This window comes from Populus nigra, chromosome 1 (genome assembly GCF_951802175.1).
Source record: "Populus nigra chromosome 1, ddPopNigr1.1, whole genome shotgun sequence".
Classification (NCBI taxonomy): domain Eukaryota; kingdom Viridiplantae; phylum Streptophyta; class Magnoliopsida; order Malpighiales; family Salicaceae; genus Populus; species Populus nigra.
This window is the reverse complement of record NC_084852.1, coordinates 293,814-312,130: the sequence shown is the minus strand read 5'-3', so window position 1 is coordinate 312,130 and position 18,317 is coordinate 293,814. Positions and strand designations below refer to the sequence as shown.

General features: G+C 36.3%; 4 protein-coding genes across 4 annotated transcripts; 2 read left to right on the top strand and 2 right to left on the bottom strand.

Moving 5' to 3' along the window:
* On the bottom strand, window positions 1-756 carry LOC133689765 (uncharacterized). The gene has a single exon (XM_062109827.1). It carries the CDS (start codon window positions 555-557, stop codon window positions 111-113), a length of 447 nt encoding a protein of 148 aa, XP_061965811.1. The 5' UTR covers window positions 558-756; the 3' UTR covers window positions 1-110.
* Window positions 757-2,915: 2,159 nt separating this feature from the next.
* LOC133680804 (uncharacterized) lies at window positions 2,916-4,683 on the top strand. Its single transcript, XM_062103798.1, has 3 exons — window positions 2,916-3,865; window positions 3,960-4,031; window positions 4,129-4,683. The coding sequence occupies exon 1, from the start codon at window positions 3,146-3,148 to the stop codon at window positions 3,803-3,805; it is 660 nt and encodes a 219-aa protein (XP_061959782.1). The 5' UTR covers window positions 2,916-3,145; the 3' UTR covers window positions 3,806-3,865; window positions 3,960-4,031; window positions 4,129-4,683.
* Window positions 4,684-5,226: 543 nt separating this feature from the next.
* Window positions 5,227-8,098, bottom strand: LOC133680803 (THO complex subunit 3). The gene is made up of 11 exons (XM_062103797.1): window positions 7,872-8,098; window positions 7,678-7,773; window positions 7,338-7,467; window positions 7,000-7,091; window positions 6,818-6,886; window positions 6,470-6,527; window positions 6,256-6,355; window positions 6,042-6,128; window positions 5,849-5,927; window positions 5,533-5,665; window positions 5,227-5,414 (listed from the first exon to the last, which is right to left on the bottom strand). Exons 1-11 carry the CDS (start codon window positions 7,932-7,934, stop codon window positions 5,380-5,382), a joined length of 942 nt encoding a protein of 313 aa, XP_061959781.1. The 5' UTR covers window positions 7,935-8,098; the 3' UTR covers window positions 5,227-5,379.
* Window positions 8,099-11,989: 3,891 nt separating this feature from the next.
* Window positions 11,990-17,793, top strand: LOC133676088 (KH domain-containing protein At5g56140-like). The gene is made up of 7 exons (XM_062097662.1): window positions 11,990-12,369; window positions 12,892-12,977; window positions 15,167-15,312; window positions 16,159-16,278; window positions 16,375-16,491; window positions 16,926-17,069; window positions 17,199-17,793. Exons 1-7 carry the CDS (start codon window positions 12,224-12,226, stop codon window positions 17,346-17,348), a joined length of 909 nt encoding a protein of 302 aa, XP_061953646.1. The 5' UTR covers window positions 11,990-12,223; the 3' UTR covers window positions 17,349-17,793.
* The last annotated feature ends 524 nt before the right edge of the window (window positions 17,794-18,317 follow it).

Sequence of the window (18,317 nt, the reverse complement as noted above, 5' to 3'; positions counted from 1 at the left end):
TTAAAATAAAAGGCAAACGCTTTGAGAATACTCGTGAGCAACGAGAAAGATGAAGACATGCAGTATACATTGCTAGTTGTACATATATATATATATATTTAAAGCAAGATCTAACTTGAAGCAAGCTCTTCCTCTTTATGTGTCTCGATGACAAGATCAGACCTAGGATAAGCAAGACAGGTGAGAACCCAACCAGCCTCTATCTGGTCTTCTCCAAGAAAGCTAGCATCAGACTGATCCACAATCCCTTCCACGATCTTGCCAGCACATGAAGAGCAAGCACCAGCCCTGCATGAGTATGGAAGGTCAATACCTTCCTCTTCAGCCTTGTCAAGGATGTAGGTTTCATCAGAGCATTCAATCACCTTTTCACCATCAGGAGTGATGAGCTTCACTGAATATGTTGCCATTGCCTTTACACGTCCTCCTCTATGACCGGCTTTTAAGCCAAAAAGAGACTGCCCCACCTTGGGAAGAGCCGGCCGTGGGCTTGTCACAGCTGGTTTTTGGTGAGTGAAAGAGACGCTCGCCATGGCAGCTACAGATGTGGAGGCCATTTTTCTTCTGGATTGAAAAGTGTCGGTATAAGCTAAGAGTTTCTCTCTGTGATGAAGTGTGGGAGGATTGTGGAAGTAGTATATAACGCGATGCCGTGGAACCCTATCCGCCACAAATATATGCAAGCTTTTGTGGTTTGCATTATCTTTGTATATGTTTATTCAAAGACAGATGAACACAGTGCTCGTGGGGACGGGTGGAAACTCGAAGTTTCTAAATAAAGTTTTCTACGATTTATATACAAAGCTAAAAGCCATACTGCAGCAAAGAGAATACCGTACACTCTCTTACAATTGCGGATTCGAGTACCTTTTTTTGAAAATTTTTACTTTGTGTAATTTGGCCCTTTGGAGCATAAATTAGCCCCCAAATTGCATATGTTTTTAGGAGGGAGGATTGAATTGAAAGCCGCCCCTTTCATTCTGAAGCAGCATAGGTCACACACGGAAATTTTGCAGATCTCATGAAAGAAAGGTTAGACTGGTGTCATCTCTGAGGACTATGACAGAGAAACTGAAGGAGTGGAATAAACAGGTGTTTGGCAACATTTTCATGCGCAAGAGGCTGATAGAGGAATAGAACCAAATTTTATCCCAGGAGGAAATTTTTTGGTTTCAGAAATCCAGGTGCCAGAGGTTTTCCTTTGGGGATTAAAAAATCCTCTTATTTCCACGCGAAGACTGAAATCAGGAGGCAAAGAAACAGAATCAGAACACTGAAAGACGACAATGTTAAGTGGATTTGGGATGAAGATAACCTCAAACAGTTAGCAGTGGATTTTTATCATACACTTTTCACTAGGGAGGAAGATTTGGCTCCTAGTTTCCCTTTACATGGTGCGTTCTCTAAACTAGAACAGAGGAATATAGACAACATGATGGCACCAATTACCGATGAGGAGATTAAGAAAGCCTTATTCGAGATGAAACCTCTTAAAGCTCCAGGGCCTGACGGATATCAACCATTTTTCTATCAGTCGATCAATGGCTTGTTGTGGGACTTGCAGTTTGCAAGTATCTCAGAGATATTACAGAGGGTAAGGAGGATGTTGCAGAAATCAATCAACTTCTTGGTCCTGATTCCGTCAAGGTGGACTTGGAGAAAACTTATATGATAGACTAAGATGGGATTTTATTAGAGACACTTTGATGGATGTTGGCCTCCCTACCATATGTTTATTGAGCTTATTATGAAATGTATAGAGACTGCATCTCTTCAAATTCTCTGGAATGTTTATCTATCTCAACTGATAGGGAGAACAGTGGATATAAGGTCAGTAAAGTGGGCCATCTGTGTCTCGCCTCTGTTTTGCTGATGGCATGCTATTATTTGCGGAAGCTGGTGAAGTTCAGCTGGATTGTGTAATGAGTCGCCTGAATATGCTTAGTATTTCTTCCGGCCGGCCAGAAAGTGAGCATAATAACTAAGACAGGTTTTTTTCCCCTAAAAATGTGTCCTCCAATACAGCGGATTAATAAGCAAACCTATGCTTACATCGTTGAGAACATGCAGCAGAAGCTAGCCGGCTTGAAATCAAGAAATTTATCTCTAGCAGGTAGAACTAACTCTTTGCAGTCAGTCCTAGCAAATTGAGAAAATATGCAAGGATTCTATGTGAGGAGATAATGAAGAGAGAGAAAGGGTGCGTAGAGTGTGTCAGCTTAAAATATACTAGGAACTGTAGCAGTAATTCAATTTATAATATTTTTTATTTAAAAATATATTAAAATATTTTTTTTATTTTTTAAAAATTATTTTAATATCCATGTATCAAAATTATCTAAAACCATAAAAAAAAATTTAAAATTTAAACATTTTAAGAATTGCATCAGCTTTTATAATATTAATGGGACAATGGGCCCAATTATATATATAAAATTCGAGTAAATTAAGGAAAATTTGTATGAAAATTTATTATTGAAACATAAGATTTGTAGCTTGTATGTTATGTGTTTTTTTTTGTGCGGAAATCTACGAGTGTCCTTAAATACTAAAAAAAATGTGATTGGATCAATTAAGGATATTAAATAGATTGCATGATTTATGTGCCTCCTATTTGACCAAATAAATAATAAATAAAATTCATGAAAAAAAATATAAAAATAACCACAGCTTTTTTTACCCTTTTTCTAGCTTTTCTTTCTTTGTAAATAATTAGTTGTTAAAAAATAAACTTATATCAAATCCCTGTCCTCTGGCCCAATCCTAATTCGGTCTAACAGACAGGATGGCCCGATTCTTGGAGCCCTAATTAGCAGGCCCATTATTTAGCTTTCGTGAATATAGCCGTTGCTTAGAAATCTTACCGTTGGAGCATCAAATGTAACCGAGGCGTTTCTCAACAATTTAAATATCAGAAAACTTTCTCCCTCCCTCAAAAATCAAGCAATCTAATCTCTCTTCAAGTCTTCCTCTCTCTCTCTTCAAGTCTTCCTTCAAGCAATCTATCAGAAAAACTTCCCATTTTGGTTCTCTGATATTTATTTACATCCTCAAATCCTTCTAGTTCATTATTCTGTTTCCTTTCTTGTGTTCTTTGCTTCTGTTAATTAAATTCTCCTGAACTTTATCTCATTTCTGTTCAACAATGGCTCAAATGAAAGATGCCCACATCGTAGAAATCCCAGTAGATGAAGAGCACCAACAGAAACTGATATGTGCCATGAACACAATAAAAGCAATTCAAAACCACCCATTAGCAGAAATTTCTAATAGTCCGGGCCATCTTTTGCTTCTCAAGCTATGGCAAAGAGAAGAGGATCTTTTTGGCCGTAGAATTGCTTTGAAAGAGTCAAGAATGGACTCTATCAAGCGCGAAATCTTTCAACTTTGTTGCTTCTTTTTAGTCTTTCATGGGTTTTTCTTAACTATTTTGTTTACGTCTTCTGTTGATAGTAAAGAGCATTCTTGCAAGAATTGGTGGATACCTTCTCTTGTGTCTGTCTGTACTTCGCTTGTATTTGTGTTCTTGGTTCAGGTTAAGGTTTGCAGGTACTGGAAGGTGTGGAGGCAATTGCAAAGAGAGAAGAATGATAATAGAGCTCTTACTAGGTGTATTCAAGAGTTGAGAATGAAAGGGGCTAGTTTTGATTTGTCAAAAGAGCCACTGAGCGGAAAGAAAATGAAGAGCTCAAGTGTTGAGATCAAATGGAAACCACTTACTTGGTGTTCACAGTATTTGATTACAATTTGTCTTGTTTGTTTCACAGGTTTGGTGTTTCCTGCTTCCAAATTCATGCTTTGCTGATTCTGACCAGGGAAGGTTACCAGCCTGTGGGCTTCTCCCGAGTTGGTGCCCAGACTGAAGGTAAAAACAGTATCAGATGTTTTGTCAGCATAATTACCCCTAGGATGTTCTTTTTCAAGCTGTTGGGATTTGACCGAATGCTTTGTTCCTGCAGGTTGTGATGATCTTGTTTAATCTACAACTACGTGGAATTTGCTGGCGAGTTCTCTGATTAAATAACTCGAAGGTAACAGCGAAATCATGCCAAATAACAATTACAGGAAACTCGGTAATTGAATGCTAGTTCATGTTGCTAATTATGTCGGTCTGTTGTATTTTTGCAGGTCTTTTCTGCACCATTCATCCTAGAGTTTGTGGTGCTGGATTTCGGGAGGTTTGATAATGTCATTGCGTCATCGCCATCTTTGATCCCCTCGAGGGGATGAAGCATTTTTGGTCCGATCATTTGTTAGTTGGAGTTAATTTTACTGACTAAAAACGAAATCGGTCAGATTCTACCTGAATTCCAGTGCGGATGCTGAAAAGGGTACCAGAACAATGATGCCTGGTGTACAGTAACAACAATTCCCTTCTGCAAAATGGTGCAAGTTCAATTCAATTACCCTAGCAATTCCATCTTGTAGCAGCATTCATTTTCTGCAATGTTAACTTTGAGCAAACAGAAGACATTTTATGGGACATTTGATGAGGCTGTTGGCACCCTGCTTGCGACCGCAAATCCTTGCTTAGCTATAAATGATATAAGTCTTGTACACTTCCAGATTGCTTTTGAATAAGCAGCAACACAGCTTGTGTTGTGCGTGCAGTTCTAGCTGTACAACGTAGAAAAATTCAATTCTTCTCATCAATAAAAGGTTTTTCATGTTTCTTTTCAGAAATTGGATCTTGCAGCATCCCTCTGACTTGACTTGACTCAGACAATTGCATATTTTTTTTTATCAAGGTCACTACAAATCTAACAAGAATACTATCTCAAAGCCCAATTTTCACCACTAGCATAGAAGACATTGGTTGACAGATGCGCTTCAAGATACTTTTAGCACGCTTTGTTTTGGCACGTTGCTATGGGATTCCTCCCAGCCACAGGAAATACGGAGAAGATAAACTGCATTAAGTCAATTCCATGGAACTCAAGCCATATCTAACTAATCCTGCTTTGATGCTCACTCGCCTCCTTACTCCTGCTTTGATGCTCACTCGCCTCCTTGACCTTCCTTCCACAATCAAGATGCGCACCATTCCTTCGAGAGTCAATTGATTAAATTTCTCCCATAGCCCAAATTAAGCATTAAAGAGTTCCATGTTTTCAATTCAGAAATTCAAATTTTGCTTCTCTGATTGGCCTGACTTTTCTTACATGCTGTAAGATATTTTTAATAGCGCATACAAATGGAGAGTAACAAAACTTGCCAAAAAGTTCATTTAGAGGCGTAAAGAAAGCATATCTATTGAGATCACTACAGTTGCATGAATCCAGGGTCAACATATCCAAAATTTAACAGGGAATACAGCAATCTTGAAGAATCCCAAAAATGTAAGCAGTATACAACAATGTGCTTCTTCACTAATATAATTCAGGCGCTCTCAAAGCCAAATATTCGAAAAACACCTGCAATGGATGCCATGAGAAGACAATAAGGCAATTTCATCAAACCACCAAACAGTTAGTGAGCACAAGTTCGCCAACTGCTTTAATGCAAAAAAAAATCCAGTAAGAATTTCAATACCTTCATCAGTCTGATATTTGTTCTTGTCATCCCCAGCATAAGCAAGTAAATTGTACTTGGGGTTCCACTCCACACTGTTCATGGCAGCACGGCATGGGATTTGATGCACTGATCGCCCAGTATGGACATTGGACTGTGAAACAACAGCAGAAATCTTGTCAGTATCTTGTTGATTATGGGCTGTGGAAAGCAGTTAAATGATTGCGTATAAACTATTAGCAAACTGGAGAAATGCCACCCCACATATAACTCTTGAGAAGAAAAGGAATGGTTGAGATTGAAAAGAACTAAGTGAGGAAGTTCCATGAATACATACTATATCTATGAATAAGTCTTCACTGGCAGAAGCAATAAAATCTCCTGTGTGATTGAAGCTTATTGTCCGGACAGGCCATCTGAGAGATTACAAAAAGGTTATACCATGCCATATCATGCATTTTATCAAAGTCATGTGAGAAAGAGGAGCATCCAAATACACAGCATACTAACAAAAAATAATCACCACATACTCAAGCTTCGTAAATGTTCGCACGCAAAGCATTTCTGAGATATCCCAAAGGCTGACTAAGGAATCAGCACTTCCAACAGCAAAATATCTATCACAGTAGAAAGATGTTTAATCAATGGTTCCATGCTTCATATATGTTTATATGAGACTGTTAGTATCAAGCTGTTGTTACATGTGAATCGCTCACAAAGAAGCTATACAACTTGAAAGCTTACCTTCCTTTTGGATCAATTGCAATGCAGTAGCAACCAGCTGTATGAGCCATGACAGTTTCAAGTGGTTGAAGAGATGGGTATGATAGTACTTCAACAGTACCTGAACAGATTGGATAAAAAGTAATGACGTTCTTGAAAGCATGAGCAGCTAAATGCAAATTAGCTCAGAACATCAAAGGAAAAGCAATTCCAATAGTCGGAATATAATTCTTACCATTCCCAGTAGTCAAAAGGAACATCTCCCCTGTCATGTTCCAAGCAATCTCATTTACCTAGAGAAAAAAATAAATAAAAAAGTTTGGAGTGTTGAAGTATTTGACATGAGAGGGATTCAGAAACAATCCATGTAACAGGTATTGGCCTTGTATCCATGCTTCCACACCGCCCACTCTCTCCTCAGCTAATGTAAGATGTAAGATGCACCCCCCCCCCCCCAGCCACCATGCACACTCAGAAGTAAAAGATTCCCTCTGTGACCCTTAAGAAATCGAGTGACAAGGAATTCAGCCTAGGGAACATATGTCTAAGGCAATCTGATACAAATAGGAGAGAACTAGATTACCTCATAATTGAACTTCCTCCTATGAATTGGCTTAAATTTCCGAACATCCAGTATAGTTAGCTCATCATCCTACAGCGAATTCAACGACAGAGTAAGATGATCATGCATTGGAACTCTATAAAGGTCATGCAACTAAAAACAAGAATATACTTTTTCAAATGAGATATCAGTGTAGGGCATACCCTATTACCAACAGCAACATGAGTGCCATCAGGCCTGTAGGTGATGTTTATATTCTCCCCACTAAGTTCTGTTTGCTGTGAGCACTTCCCACCTGCAGAACCCAAAGCTCAAGTGAGCATCTTCTTTCTGATGTTAAGTGAATCAGTAATAAGTTAGTTTCTTTTTAAATTAGTTTCTGCCTTCAAGCAGCTCCATAAACTAATATTGTTTCTCTGGTAGTCTATTGATGAAAGCAGAAAATGTAGCATGTATATCTTCACATTGCCTTGAATAGGAAAATGAGGCTCTCCAAAATTTCAACATTTCAATGACTACACAAAACAAAGCATTCACTTACTACGAGCATCCCATAAACGGACAGTCTTGTCACCGGAAGCAGTTGCAATTAAATCAGCATGCTTAGGATCCCAGCAAAGCTGATCCACACTATCTGCATGCCCCTTCAATTCAATATCCTTAATTTTACCCTGCATCGAACACAAACATCTCTAAGCAACCAACTATAAAACTCCCTAAACAACTATCAAAATCAACAATAAAATCCCAAGAAATAACAAGTTAGCATATCATCTCAAAAAGTAAAAGAAACCCATTAATCTACATTCCATCAAACCCAGCTTTAAAGATAGAAAAAACATAAAGTTTCAAACTTTGAAATACAAGGGAAAGTACTTTACATGGCCATGAAGATCAATGTGCCAAACACGAGCAGTTTGATCAACAGAACCTGAAGCAAGCTTAGTTCCAGTGCAATTCCATGCCACTGAGTGAACCTTTCAAAACCCACAAAAAATCACTTAATCAAGACATGAATCGAAGCCCAATTTACCAATTAAGAGAAGGGTTAAAAGTAGGGTTTACTGAGTTGAACCTTCTTTTTGTGACCTTGATACTCTCGGTTATGGAGATTCTTAAACGGTATCGTTTCCTCCATCTCTGCAAATTAGAACTTGTGAAGCAGTCAAATGTCAAACACTCAAAACTGCTCACGCTGTGCTTTTCTTTCTGTTCTTTTTGGGTAAATTACACCAAAGTCTATGATGTTTGAGTATTGTTTGACGTAGTCCTTCTAGCTTCCAAAACTTGCAAAACGAGGGCCTCTTGTTTTGGGATTTGTAAGCGTTGTTAACATGATTGCTTTATCTCATCCATGTCAAATTCAAAATTGCCATGGTATTTGTACAATTATTTTCTGATGATATATATATATATATATATATATATATATATATATATATATATATATATATATATATATATATCTTCAAGTCTTAATTGTTGATGTGGGTTGTTGGAGAGATTTAATAAAATATAATGTTATTACATGAAAATTTGCCCAACCTAACTCAAGGATGGGAGGGAGCCACGGCTCAAAGTTATTCTAGTCCTTACAATTATATATATTATTCAATCATCTTTTTAAAATAGCTTTAGTCAGTCTTACTTAATCCATAAAAAAAGAAATATATTTAATTTAGTAAACTTTTGGATGAAAGGTGTGTTTTGTTTAATCAGCCATGTCAAATGATTTTTTTAAAAAATATATATTTTTTGTGTTTTAAAATTATTTTAATATGTTGGTGTTAAAAATAAATTTAAAAAATAAAAAATATATATATTATCTTAATATATTTTTAAATAAAAATATTTTAAAAAATAATTATTACTACAATAACAAATACTACCAAGGTCTTGCAATAATAAGAGGATAATTGATAATAGAAATTGAGAAGCTATGATGACATTTTTCTAAATTTGTGAGAGTGTGGATGGTGTAAGTTATCCATCAAATATGTCATTAGCCTATCAATAAAACCATTGCTTTTTTTTTCTTTATAAAAAAATGAAATATAATATTCATTTGTCTTTCCTTTCAAAGGTATTATGATATTCAAAATTAATTTATAGAATTGAATTTATTTTTCAATTTTATTCTCTGTCTTTTTTTATTTTAGATTTGGTACCATTCTTTTTCTTTTTATTTGTTTTATTTAGGATAATTGTTAAAATTGATTTTTTTTTATGATTTCGCCCTCTTTTAATATATTTACATATCATATTTTATCCTCATTTTTTTATTACTGTTTTTTTTTTGCCTTGTCAAGTTTTTTAAATTGATAATTTTTTAGTTTATCCTTTAACATTAAATTGAGTTTCTTAATTAAACCCGAGTCTAGAATTTAAAAGGTTGCGAATTTAAAACATTAACTCATGTTTAGAAGATTCATCCGAGTTTATTTATTAAAAAAATCATGGTGATGGAGATAAAAGTCAAATTGAAGATCAAGTTTTGAAGGAAGAAAGTACAAAAAGAAGAATTATACAATTCTTGAGCAAAAATAAAAAAACCCTAAAATTTGTGAAATTACGGTTCATATAGAATTTGGAAGAAATTGTTAATTCTTGAAATTTTTGACATGGAATAATGATTATAGGTTATTAGTGAAAGAAACTTCCATGAATTGAAAAGAAAATTCTAAGGGAAACATATTCTATAGGTTCAACCAACCATGGTTTCGTAGGGGGGGTGTTTTTACATTAAAATTATGTGTATTTAGGCTTACCAACATATTCTATAGGTTCAACCAACCATGGTTTCATGGGGGGGTGTTTTTACATTAAAATTATGTGTATTTAAGCTTACCATCATCATATAATAAAATGGGATGGGGTTTTGTATGCCAATTGAAGAAAGATGAGAAAAACCTCAAATCTTGAATTTTAGGGTTTTGTGAAATAATTGGGGAAACAATCATTGATCCTTTGAAATTGAATAAGTAAATAAGTTTATAGTGTGTAATAAAGAGAAAGAAACAAGAAAATTAAAGAAAAACCTAGAGAAACAAGAATCCTTAAGTTCAGCCAAAGGAAGAAATCTTGGAGAGAGGTTATTGTTTAATTCTTATGTGTAATCAGTGATATTGACATATTAAGAAAGTAAGAAAATAAGGTTAATGCATGAAAGAGTGTTGAAAGATAAAGTTTCTTGGATTTTTGAAAATTCTAGTATTAAAAATTAAAGTAAGAGCATGTTTTCTTAAAAAAGAAAAAGAAAAACATGTTTAGGAGTAAAATTATAGGTAAGGATGATGAAAGATGAAGAAGAAACCTTAGGGGGGGAATGATGGTTTTGGCTATCAAAGAACAAGTGAGATCTATAATTTACAATGGATGTTTAGTTCATGAGATTGAAATAGATGAAAGAGCTCTTGAATTTTTATAGAATATATGGATGTATTGAATTAATTTAGGGGCTAATTTGTATTATACAATTTGAAGGGGTGTAAGGGTTGTTGTTAATGGGTGTTAACATGTAATTTTATGACATGTTGAATACCCCACAGGAGTGGGATAAGGGTTGTCTAAAGAGCCTCAAATGTTAAAATGAAATGAGGTCATTAGAGATACTTATTTTTTAGAGACTTTAGGGTTGTTGTAACAACCCTAAAAGTTTATGTTTAGGGGGCCACTTAACCCTACAAAATGATAGAAATGGAGCTAGAGTGACAGCTTTAAGTGTAGAGTTATTGAGGGATCAAAAGTATCTACAAGAAACTAAAGCAAGATCGTTGTGACAACCTTGCTATTAGGTATGATGAGGCTGATTTGAGCATCCCTAAAAACATAAATAATGAAAATCTCAAGTCTTATACACAGTAACTAAGATGAGGTAAGTTTAGGTTAAGGTATTTTGGCTTGGGAAAATCTAAGAATTTGGGGTTAATGGGTAATAATATGAATATGAAATAGTGATCTAAATTAGATATGAAAATCTTACATACTAATTTTATAATGATGCTTGTAAGTTGATAAAACCTATTGAAAAAGTAATGGATGTGAATGTAAAGAATGATGGGATGCAATCCTTAATATTAAAAAAATGATGGCTTTGTTTGAAACATGAGAGGTATCGACTGCAGGACCACAAGTTAGCAGAACAAGACCACTAAAAGGAGCAGGTAGATGTCTACCACCTCATCTTTATATTTTAAAATGTCATTTATGTTCTAAAATTTTCAATGATTATCATTGAATAATGATATATCAAATAAAGTATTGAAGTATTCATAAAATTAGAACAAAGTTAACATGACTATTTGGTGTCATGGGTTTACATGGTCAAATTTACCTAGTTAGTATCATTGCTATCACGTTGGATAAAGGATACAATTAAGGGTAACCTTGTATTTTGTTTTTTATTGGTTAAGATAGACGACCACAAGAGGGACATAAATATAACAATCAACCACATGAGTGGGGGCAAAGGGTAAAGCAGCCAACAATATGATTGTGGTTGCCTTGTATTTTGTTTTTTGTTGGTTAAGATAGATAACCACAAGAGAAGCATAAATATAATAACCAGCCACATGAGTGGGGGTAAAAGGTAAAGTAGCCAGCTATAAATATATTAAGTTGTTTGAAAATAAATTGTTGAACGATATTGCTTTTTATAATGAAATTAGTTTGGTACATGATGGATGGCATAAGAATACCCTTTCCTTTAATTTAAAAAAGAAAAGAAAGAAGGAAACTTCCAAACTAATTTGAGCAAAACAAATAATTAAAATCATATCTTATGACTTATGTAGAGTTATTTTACTAATATTCTTTATTTTTTTATAATAATCGAATGTATTAATTAAAATATAGTATTTAGTTTAATTTAAAATATTTATCGTGAAATAATTAATGCACGTAATTTTCTCTAGTGATCAAAAATAAATATTTCTATCGTATTTTGGTCCTCAATTGCCTTCAAACGAACAAGAACTAATACTTAACAACACAAAAACTCCAAGGACTAAAGAAAAAAAAAACTCCCCCTTGAATTACCTTCCATGATTGTCCTTTACCTTCCATGATTGTTCTTCTTTCTTTACAGGTGCCGTAAACAGTAAAAGTCAAAAATAAAATAATAAAAAAGGAAAAACAAAATCGGTGACTACTTTAATATTCTCATATTATTTTATTTACGTATAAATACAAATTCCACCGACGCATGAGAGAAGATACAGGGAGCAGCGAGTCTGGTAGCGGCCATAACCACAAGCACCAAAAAATAAGATAAAAAATAAAAAAATAAAAATCATTCTCCTTCCGGCTGCCTCTCTGCTGGTAGCCGCTCGCTACTGCTGCTCTATATATCAATAATAATTCTAATTGATTTATTAAAAATCTAACAAAACGGATATCTATAAGGATATTGATTGGAGTACTGATAAAATGACCACCACTGGCGGCGTCGGCGTCGGCGTCGGTGCTGGTCGCTTTATGGCTTACTCTCCGTCTCCATCTGCTCCTCACTCGCCTCATATCTCTGGTCTTCGATCATCGGCAGCTTCCTCTGCTCTTGTTGTTGAGCAAGAAAAGTATAGTCTCTCTCTCCCTTAACTCTTCACTGTCTGTTTTATAAATCTAGAGAGATCTAGATCTTTCATTTTAGTTGAACAGATCTAGTTTTTTTTTTCTCCTTATCACTAGTCTTGAGTCTCGTATTGTTTTGCTGTGGATTTTGTTTGATCGCTGACTTTACTGCTGGATTTAGCGATTGATTTATGTGGCTATATTGATGTGGTAACTCGTTTTGTGCTTCTGTTTGTTACTGTATTTTGTCATTTTTTTTTTGTTAATTTCTGTGTGTGTTGTGTTAAGCAGTAAATTTTGTAACTTTTGTTGTGTTTTGTATCTGCTTGAGCTCCGAGGCCCAATTCTGATGATTGTGAATGATGTGTTTATGAAATGGTTTCTAATAGTAGTAGATTTACTAAATGATTGATTAGTTATGTGTATCTCCGCAGCTTTTGTATTTCTAGCATGGCAGTGATTGTATGTACGAGGATATTGGCGCAACTGCATGGTTAATTGATACTTGATATGCTTTTGTTAAGCAGATATTTGTCGGAGTTGTTGGCAGAGCGTCACAAGATTAGTCCCTTTTTGCCTGTGCTTCCTAATACCTACCGGCTGTTGAACCAAGGTGAGGTTCATTGTCACGATGCCTTTTCATGCGCGTAGATCAAAGCATGTATAGTATTCAAAAATGAATATTTTTTCCGCTGGATTCTTTTCATGGTTACAGGAATAAGAAATGATTGCAATTGTGGAAAGTGGCTGCCTATATGGTGTTTGCAGTGTAGACACCTGTACATGGAAACTGAATTTAATATCTGGCATTAGACGATCAAGATACTTATTTACCAAATGTGCTTCTATTTGTTGTGCTTCCTACAAAATGATGAAAAAGAACTCAGTTTATGAATGGATTTTGCATACATGTTACAAATTAATTTCTTATGAAGTCATTCCTATTGTTCCTCCCTGACAGTAAAATGATGATGAGGTTTAGAATGGTTGTACAGCATTAGTGTTGATGATATAAATGGTTCTACATACTGTGCCAGTATGTAGAACTTGGGGGGCATTAACGATTGACAGGTCACACAAGTTCTGTTTTTTTCTTCACTCTTCTGTTTTCTTGATGAACGGAGTGAATGGTTTTGCCTTAACAAAATGGACGGAAAATATCTAAGGTGAGTGGAAACTTCAGTCATGTACCGGGGCAAGTTCATTTATGATCCTCAATTCCATTTTGGATATCTTGTTTAGTTTGATGGATTAGGTATAGATTAGCATTAAGCACATAATGACACTCACTATTGACAGCTGAATTAAAGAATGACGATGGCTTTGGGGGAAGCATCAATTAGCTGTATAAGGGCTCTTAGGTTTCAGAAAGATATTTGTACCAACTGGATGCTATATAAGCATCTACTAGGACCTGTTGGAGGAGCGTAAGGATTGATTATAACAGATTGACTTGAAAGTGTATATAGTAACTTGCAAATAAGAGGATTTCTTTTAGAGTACGAGTCATATATGCTTTTGTCAGTTGATTGTGTTGCATGTGGCTAATTGGCTTGCATTCTTGTGAAACTGTTAGATAGTGTGTCGTTGTATCATTAATATTTCTCGTATGGCATTGTAGTTTAACTTGATTGGCATTCTAGATGTGTGCTCCTGGCTTTATCCTCTGTCTAGAATTCTACTCCTTTCCCACTTCATATCCTGGTTCTTTTCCTTTGCAATCCTTTCTGAGCATTGGCTGTGATAGGGTAGGTGGTGGTTGAAGAGGGTGCACAAATGAAGTAAAGAGCTCAATGGTGTTGACATAGATTAAAGCATTTTGAGGTTTTTTTTTTCTTAGGAGTTGCAAATTCGTTTTTTTTAGTCTACTATAGGATTTTATCTTTTGTGTTAGGTTTCTGCGTTTAACATAATCATCTTTGGTGTGGATTCAACATCTGAATCAACAAGCAAGACACTGTTTTGATGTTTTGGGGTGGGTATTACCAATGATAAACAGCCTATTAGATTTATTAAGAAAACAAACTGGTTGGTTTGTGTTTTTGGAAATGAGGCTGCACGCTTAGTATCTTTCACTCATCTTGCAGAAAGAGATCTTCCAATACACAGAGTGGGCTAGGCATAGTTGGGTTATTGGTTGTTCAAGTAACTTATCACTTGGGGACATCTTTGACATCTCAAGAAGCTGATGGTCAATGTGATCTAAAACTCTGCCTGGTTTTCTTATAGACTCTGCTTGCAGCTTGGGCACCAAGTTTGGCAAATTCAGATGCTGATGTTATAGCCAAAATGGGCGGGTTGATCTAATTCTGAGCGATTTCTGCCATGTCTTGGTTTTATTTTCCCTCCTTTTCTCTTGCATTATCCTCCCTGTTAGCAAATACTTGTAACAATTTTCCCATTTGCAGTGGTGCAAACTTATGGTGTTGATTAGATAGTGTTGTTTTTATGCAGGCTGCAAATTGGTAGATATACAATGTCCTTGAGTTTTCTTTACTTCCGTGACTTGAATAATTAATTTTATTAGTTGCTTTTATTCTCTGTCAAACTAATTAAAACAAATAATGTTTTAACTTTCTTATTTGTTTAATTATGCATATACCAGGCTATCACTTAACATTGTGATCCTTAAACTTTTCATATCAGACTATGTTCTTCTGAAAGTTTAAGTATTTCATGGGGCAAGCATTGATTTTTAACTAACTCAGTTAACAATCCGTCTTGTCTGTTTGTGGTGACTGCTAACCAATAACCAATGCTAACTGGTACATCTTGTTCTTGAAAATTGACATTTTGGAGCAGAAATATTGCGTGTAACTACGCTGTTGGGGAATGCGTCAGTTTTAGGTCAAAGTGGGCTTGAACATGCTAGCCCTCTGGCTTCTGGAGGAATATTTTCAAATGGAGCAGCTGATGCAAATGGATGGGCATCACGGTTTCAATCAGAAGTACGGATACTAACCATTAACATGACCTTTTTTTTCATCTGAATTTACTGTTTTTAGAAGCATTTCTGACTATATTTACCTTTTATGCTAACTTATATCTAAGCATGTAGTTTGAATTGCCAGGCTTGTCATGACAGGCAGTGAGTCTGAGGCTAACATCACCAAGCAGTGAAAAGTAGATCTTAACTTTGCACATCTTTCCTGAATATCACTCTTAATTATATGGTCAAACCCAATACATGAATTTAATTTCTCATTGGTGACAAAATCAAAGACCTAATACCTTTTATTTCAAAGAATTACTTCTGGCTTGGCTTTGCAATTCATTCAAGGAAGGATGCATGTCATGCTGAGTATTAAGCAACTGCTTCCAGACAAGACGGAGTTTGGTACACTTTCATGTAGAATCCTGACCCTTGAATTGATAAAAGTTGTTCAATCCATGATAGCGCTGTAGCAGAAAGCCTGGAGCCTTGACCAATCTAAAAGATGACAAGGCTGTTGAGCACACTAATACATAAGTTTCTAGGTTTAGAGCCTTATATTTTCATTATATTTGGTGGGAATGCCTTAACATAGTTCCTGCACTGGGCCTCTTTTTTTTATGGTTCATTTGTCAACATGTTCTTGGCTGTCATCTGCCTAGTTTGTTTGTTTGTTTCCCCACCTGTTATAGTGTCTTAAACGTATTCTGGTGGGCTACTCCAACGGAGTTGCGAAATGCTTTTGGTGCTCTATGAAGCTTCCTTGGGGATTTAATTACTGTTATGCCCACAGTATAAAGCAGGAAGCCACAAGAATATAGATAGTGGTTTTTTTGACAAGATCTGGAATTATGTTATGCAGATGTCAGGTATTTTACAGCCCTCATCAGCACAAAACTGGCTGAGCTCTCAAGGTAGCTCATCTGGTCTTATTGTTAAGAGAACCATCAGAGTGGATATTCCTGTCGACAAATATCCTAATGTACAAATCATCTGCTCTTTCCCTTGCATTTGTTTTTTTTTTTTTTTTTTGCATTTTCCTTTTCTGCAGCCTCTTGACATTCATCTTTTGTTGCAGTACAACTTCGTTGGGCGCCTTCTTGGTCCTAGGGGAAACTCCCTTAAGCGAGTGGAAGCAAGCACAGAGTGCCGTGTTCTGATCAGAGGCCGTGGCAGCATTAAGGATCCAGCCAGGGTATTAATGAAATTTTCTTCTGTTAGTTGAATAACCTTTGTCTCAAACTTATAGTGGTCCTTAAGTACGACTTCAACCTTTTGAGGCAGAGGAGAACTAACTAGGAAGCGGAAGTACTTTATTTTGAGATTAGTGATCAAACAATCTTCGCTGGAACCTGTAGATGATTGTGGTCCTAGCTAGTCTCTGGAAAATCTGAATGTGCATGTGCTGTTTGAGAAATTATATGCATGGTGCAAATCTGCATTTTGCAATTTTTTGGAAGATTACTTTATATATTTTTAAAAAGAATTCGGGTCAAAACTTGTAACAGTTCTGTCCAACCATTGCCATCTTCTGCTTCCTAGAGTGTAATTTGTCTCCCATAAATTGTGATATTATGTCCCCTCAGATTCGTTACATGATGTGAATGATATACTGTTCATTTCTTATAGGAAGATATGATGAGAGGGAAACCAGGGTATGAGCATCTAAATGAACCTCTCCACATCCTGGTTGAGGGTGAATTGCCAGTTGAAATAGTTGATGCTCGACTAATGCAGGCACGGGAGATACTCGAAGACTTGTTGAGGCCCGTGGTAATTAACTTATTCCTTTGCATATATTTAGCTTGGAAATTAACTCCCTCCTCTTCTTGCATCTAAGCTTGCAAGCATCATTCTTTTCTTATCAGGGTTAATATTTATTTTTTCTCATTTCATGTTTAGGATGAATCTCAGGATTACTACAAGAAGCAGCAGCTAAGAGAGCTAGCGTTGCTTAATGGTACATTTCGTGAGGAAGGTTCTCCCATGTCAGGTTCCGTCTCCCCCTTTAACAACAGCCTTGGTATGAAGAGGGCCAAGACGAGGGGGTAGTGGATTCTTGAACATAGCGGGCTCCTGGAGCTTGTTTACTAGTTCTCCCAGTGATCAGCGGTTCTGACAGCACAGGTTCTCCTGTGTCAGCCAATGCTCCCAACTGCCATCGGGGCACTGGCACTGTCTGTGCCAGTTCTAACTTGTTTCTATATGAGGTGTGTTTTTATCTTCTGTTTGGGGGGGAGGTTTAATGGCGGTATCGCATATTAAGGGACCGGTTCAGTTGCGGGGTTGTGGTTTTGTGCTTTGCTGCTTTAGGCAGTTTGGAATCAAAGACCGCTAATGTATTAAATTAAAATTGGTCCGTACTATAAGCTTGTGATGACAGTTTTGATGGTCGATGGGAAAGTCAAGGTATGGTTTGGAGTGTTGTGTACCCTTAAGAGGAGGCAATACTCGAATTTGTTGAAGGCATTCTCTGCCGTCTCCAATTTTAAGTGTATCTGCCCTCTCGCCCCTTCTCCCCACCGCTCTTCTTTGATCTTTTTCGTAGTAGTATTCTACGTACTCGGCTGTTATTCTAGTCATATCATGTGTCCAGGCAAGCGACAGAAATTTTATTTATGGTGCTGAGAATAGCCAATGAAAATAGCGAGATCCACTCCAAAGAAAGAAATAGATAGATACAAGAAGAGAGATACATCATAGATGAAGATGATGGGTTAGATTTTATTTTCTTCCTCCTCCCTTTCAGTTTCTCTCTTTTTTCAAAGTGAGCGAGTTTCAAGGAGTAACTAATGTAGGTTGAAATCAGCTATTCGACTCGGAGTTGAGGTGCGCTGCTGCATGGGCACGCAGTATTTGCATGGTAATATGTAGGGTCTACATTAAAATCAGCTATTCGACTCGGAGTTGAGGTGCGCTGCTGCATGGGCACGCAGTATTTGCATGGTAATATGTAGGGTCTACATTAAAATCAGCTATTCGACTCGGAGTTGAGGTGCGCTGCTGCATGGGCACGCAGTA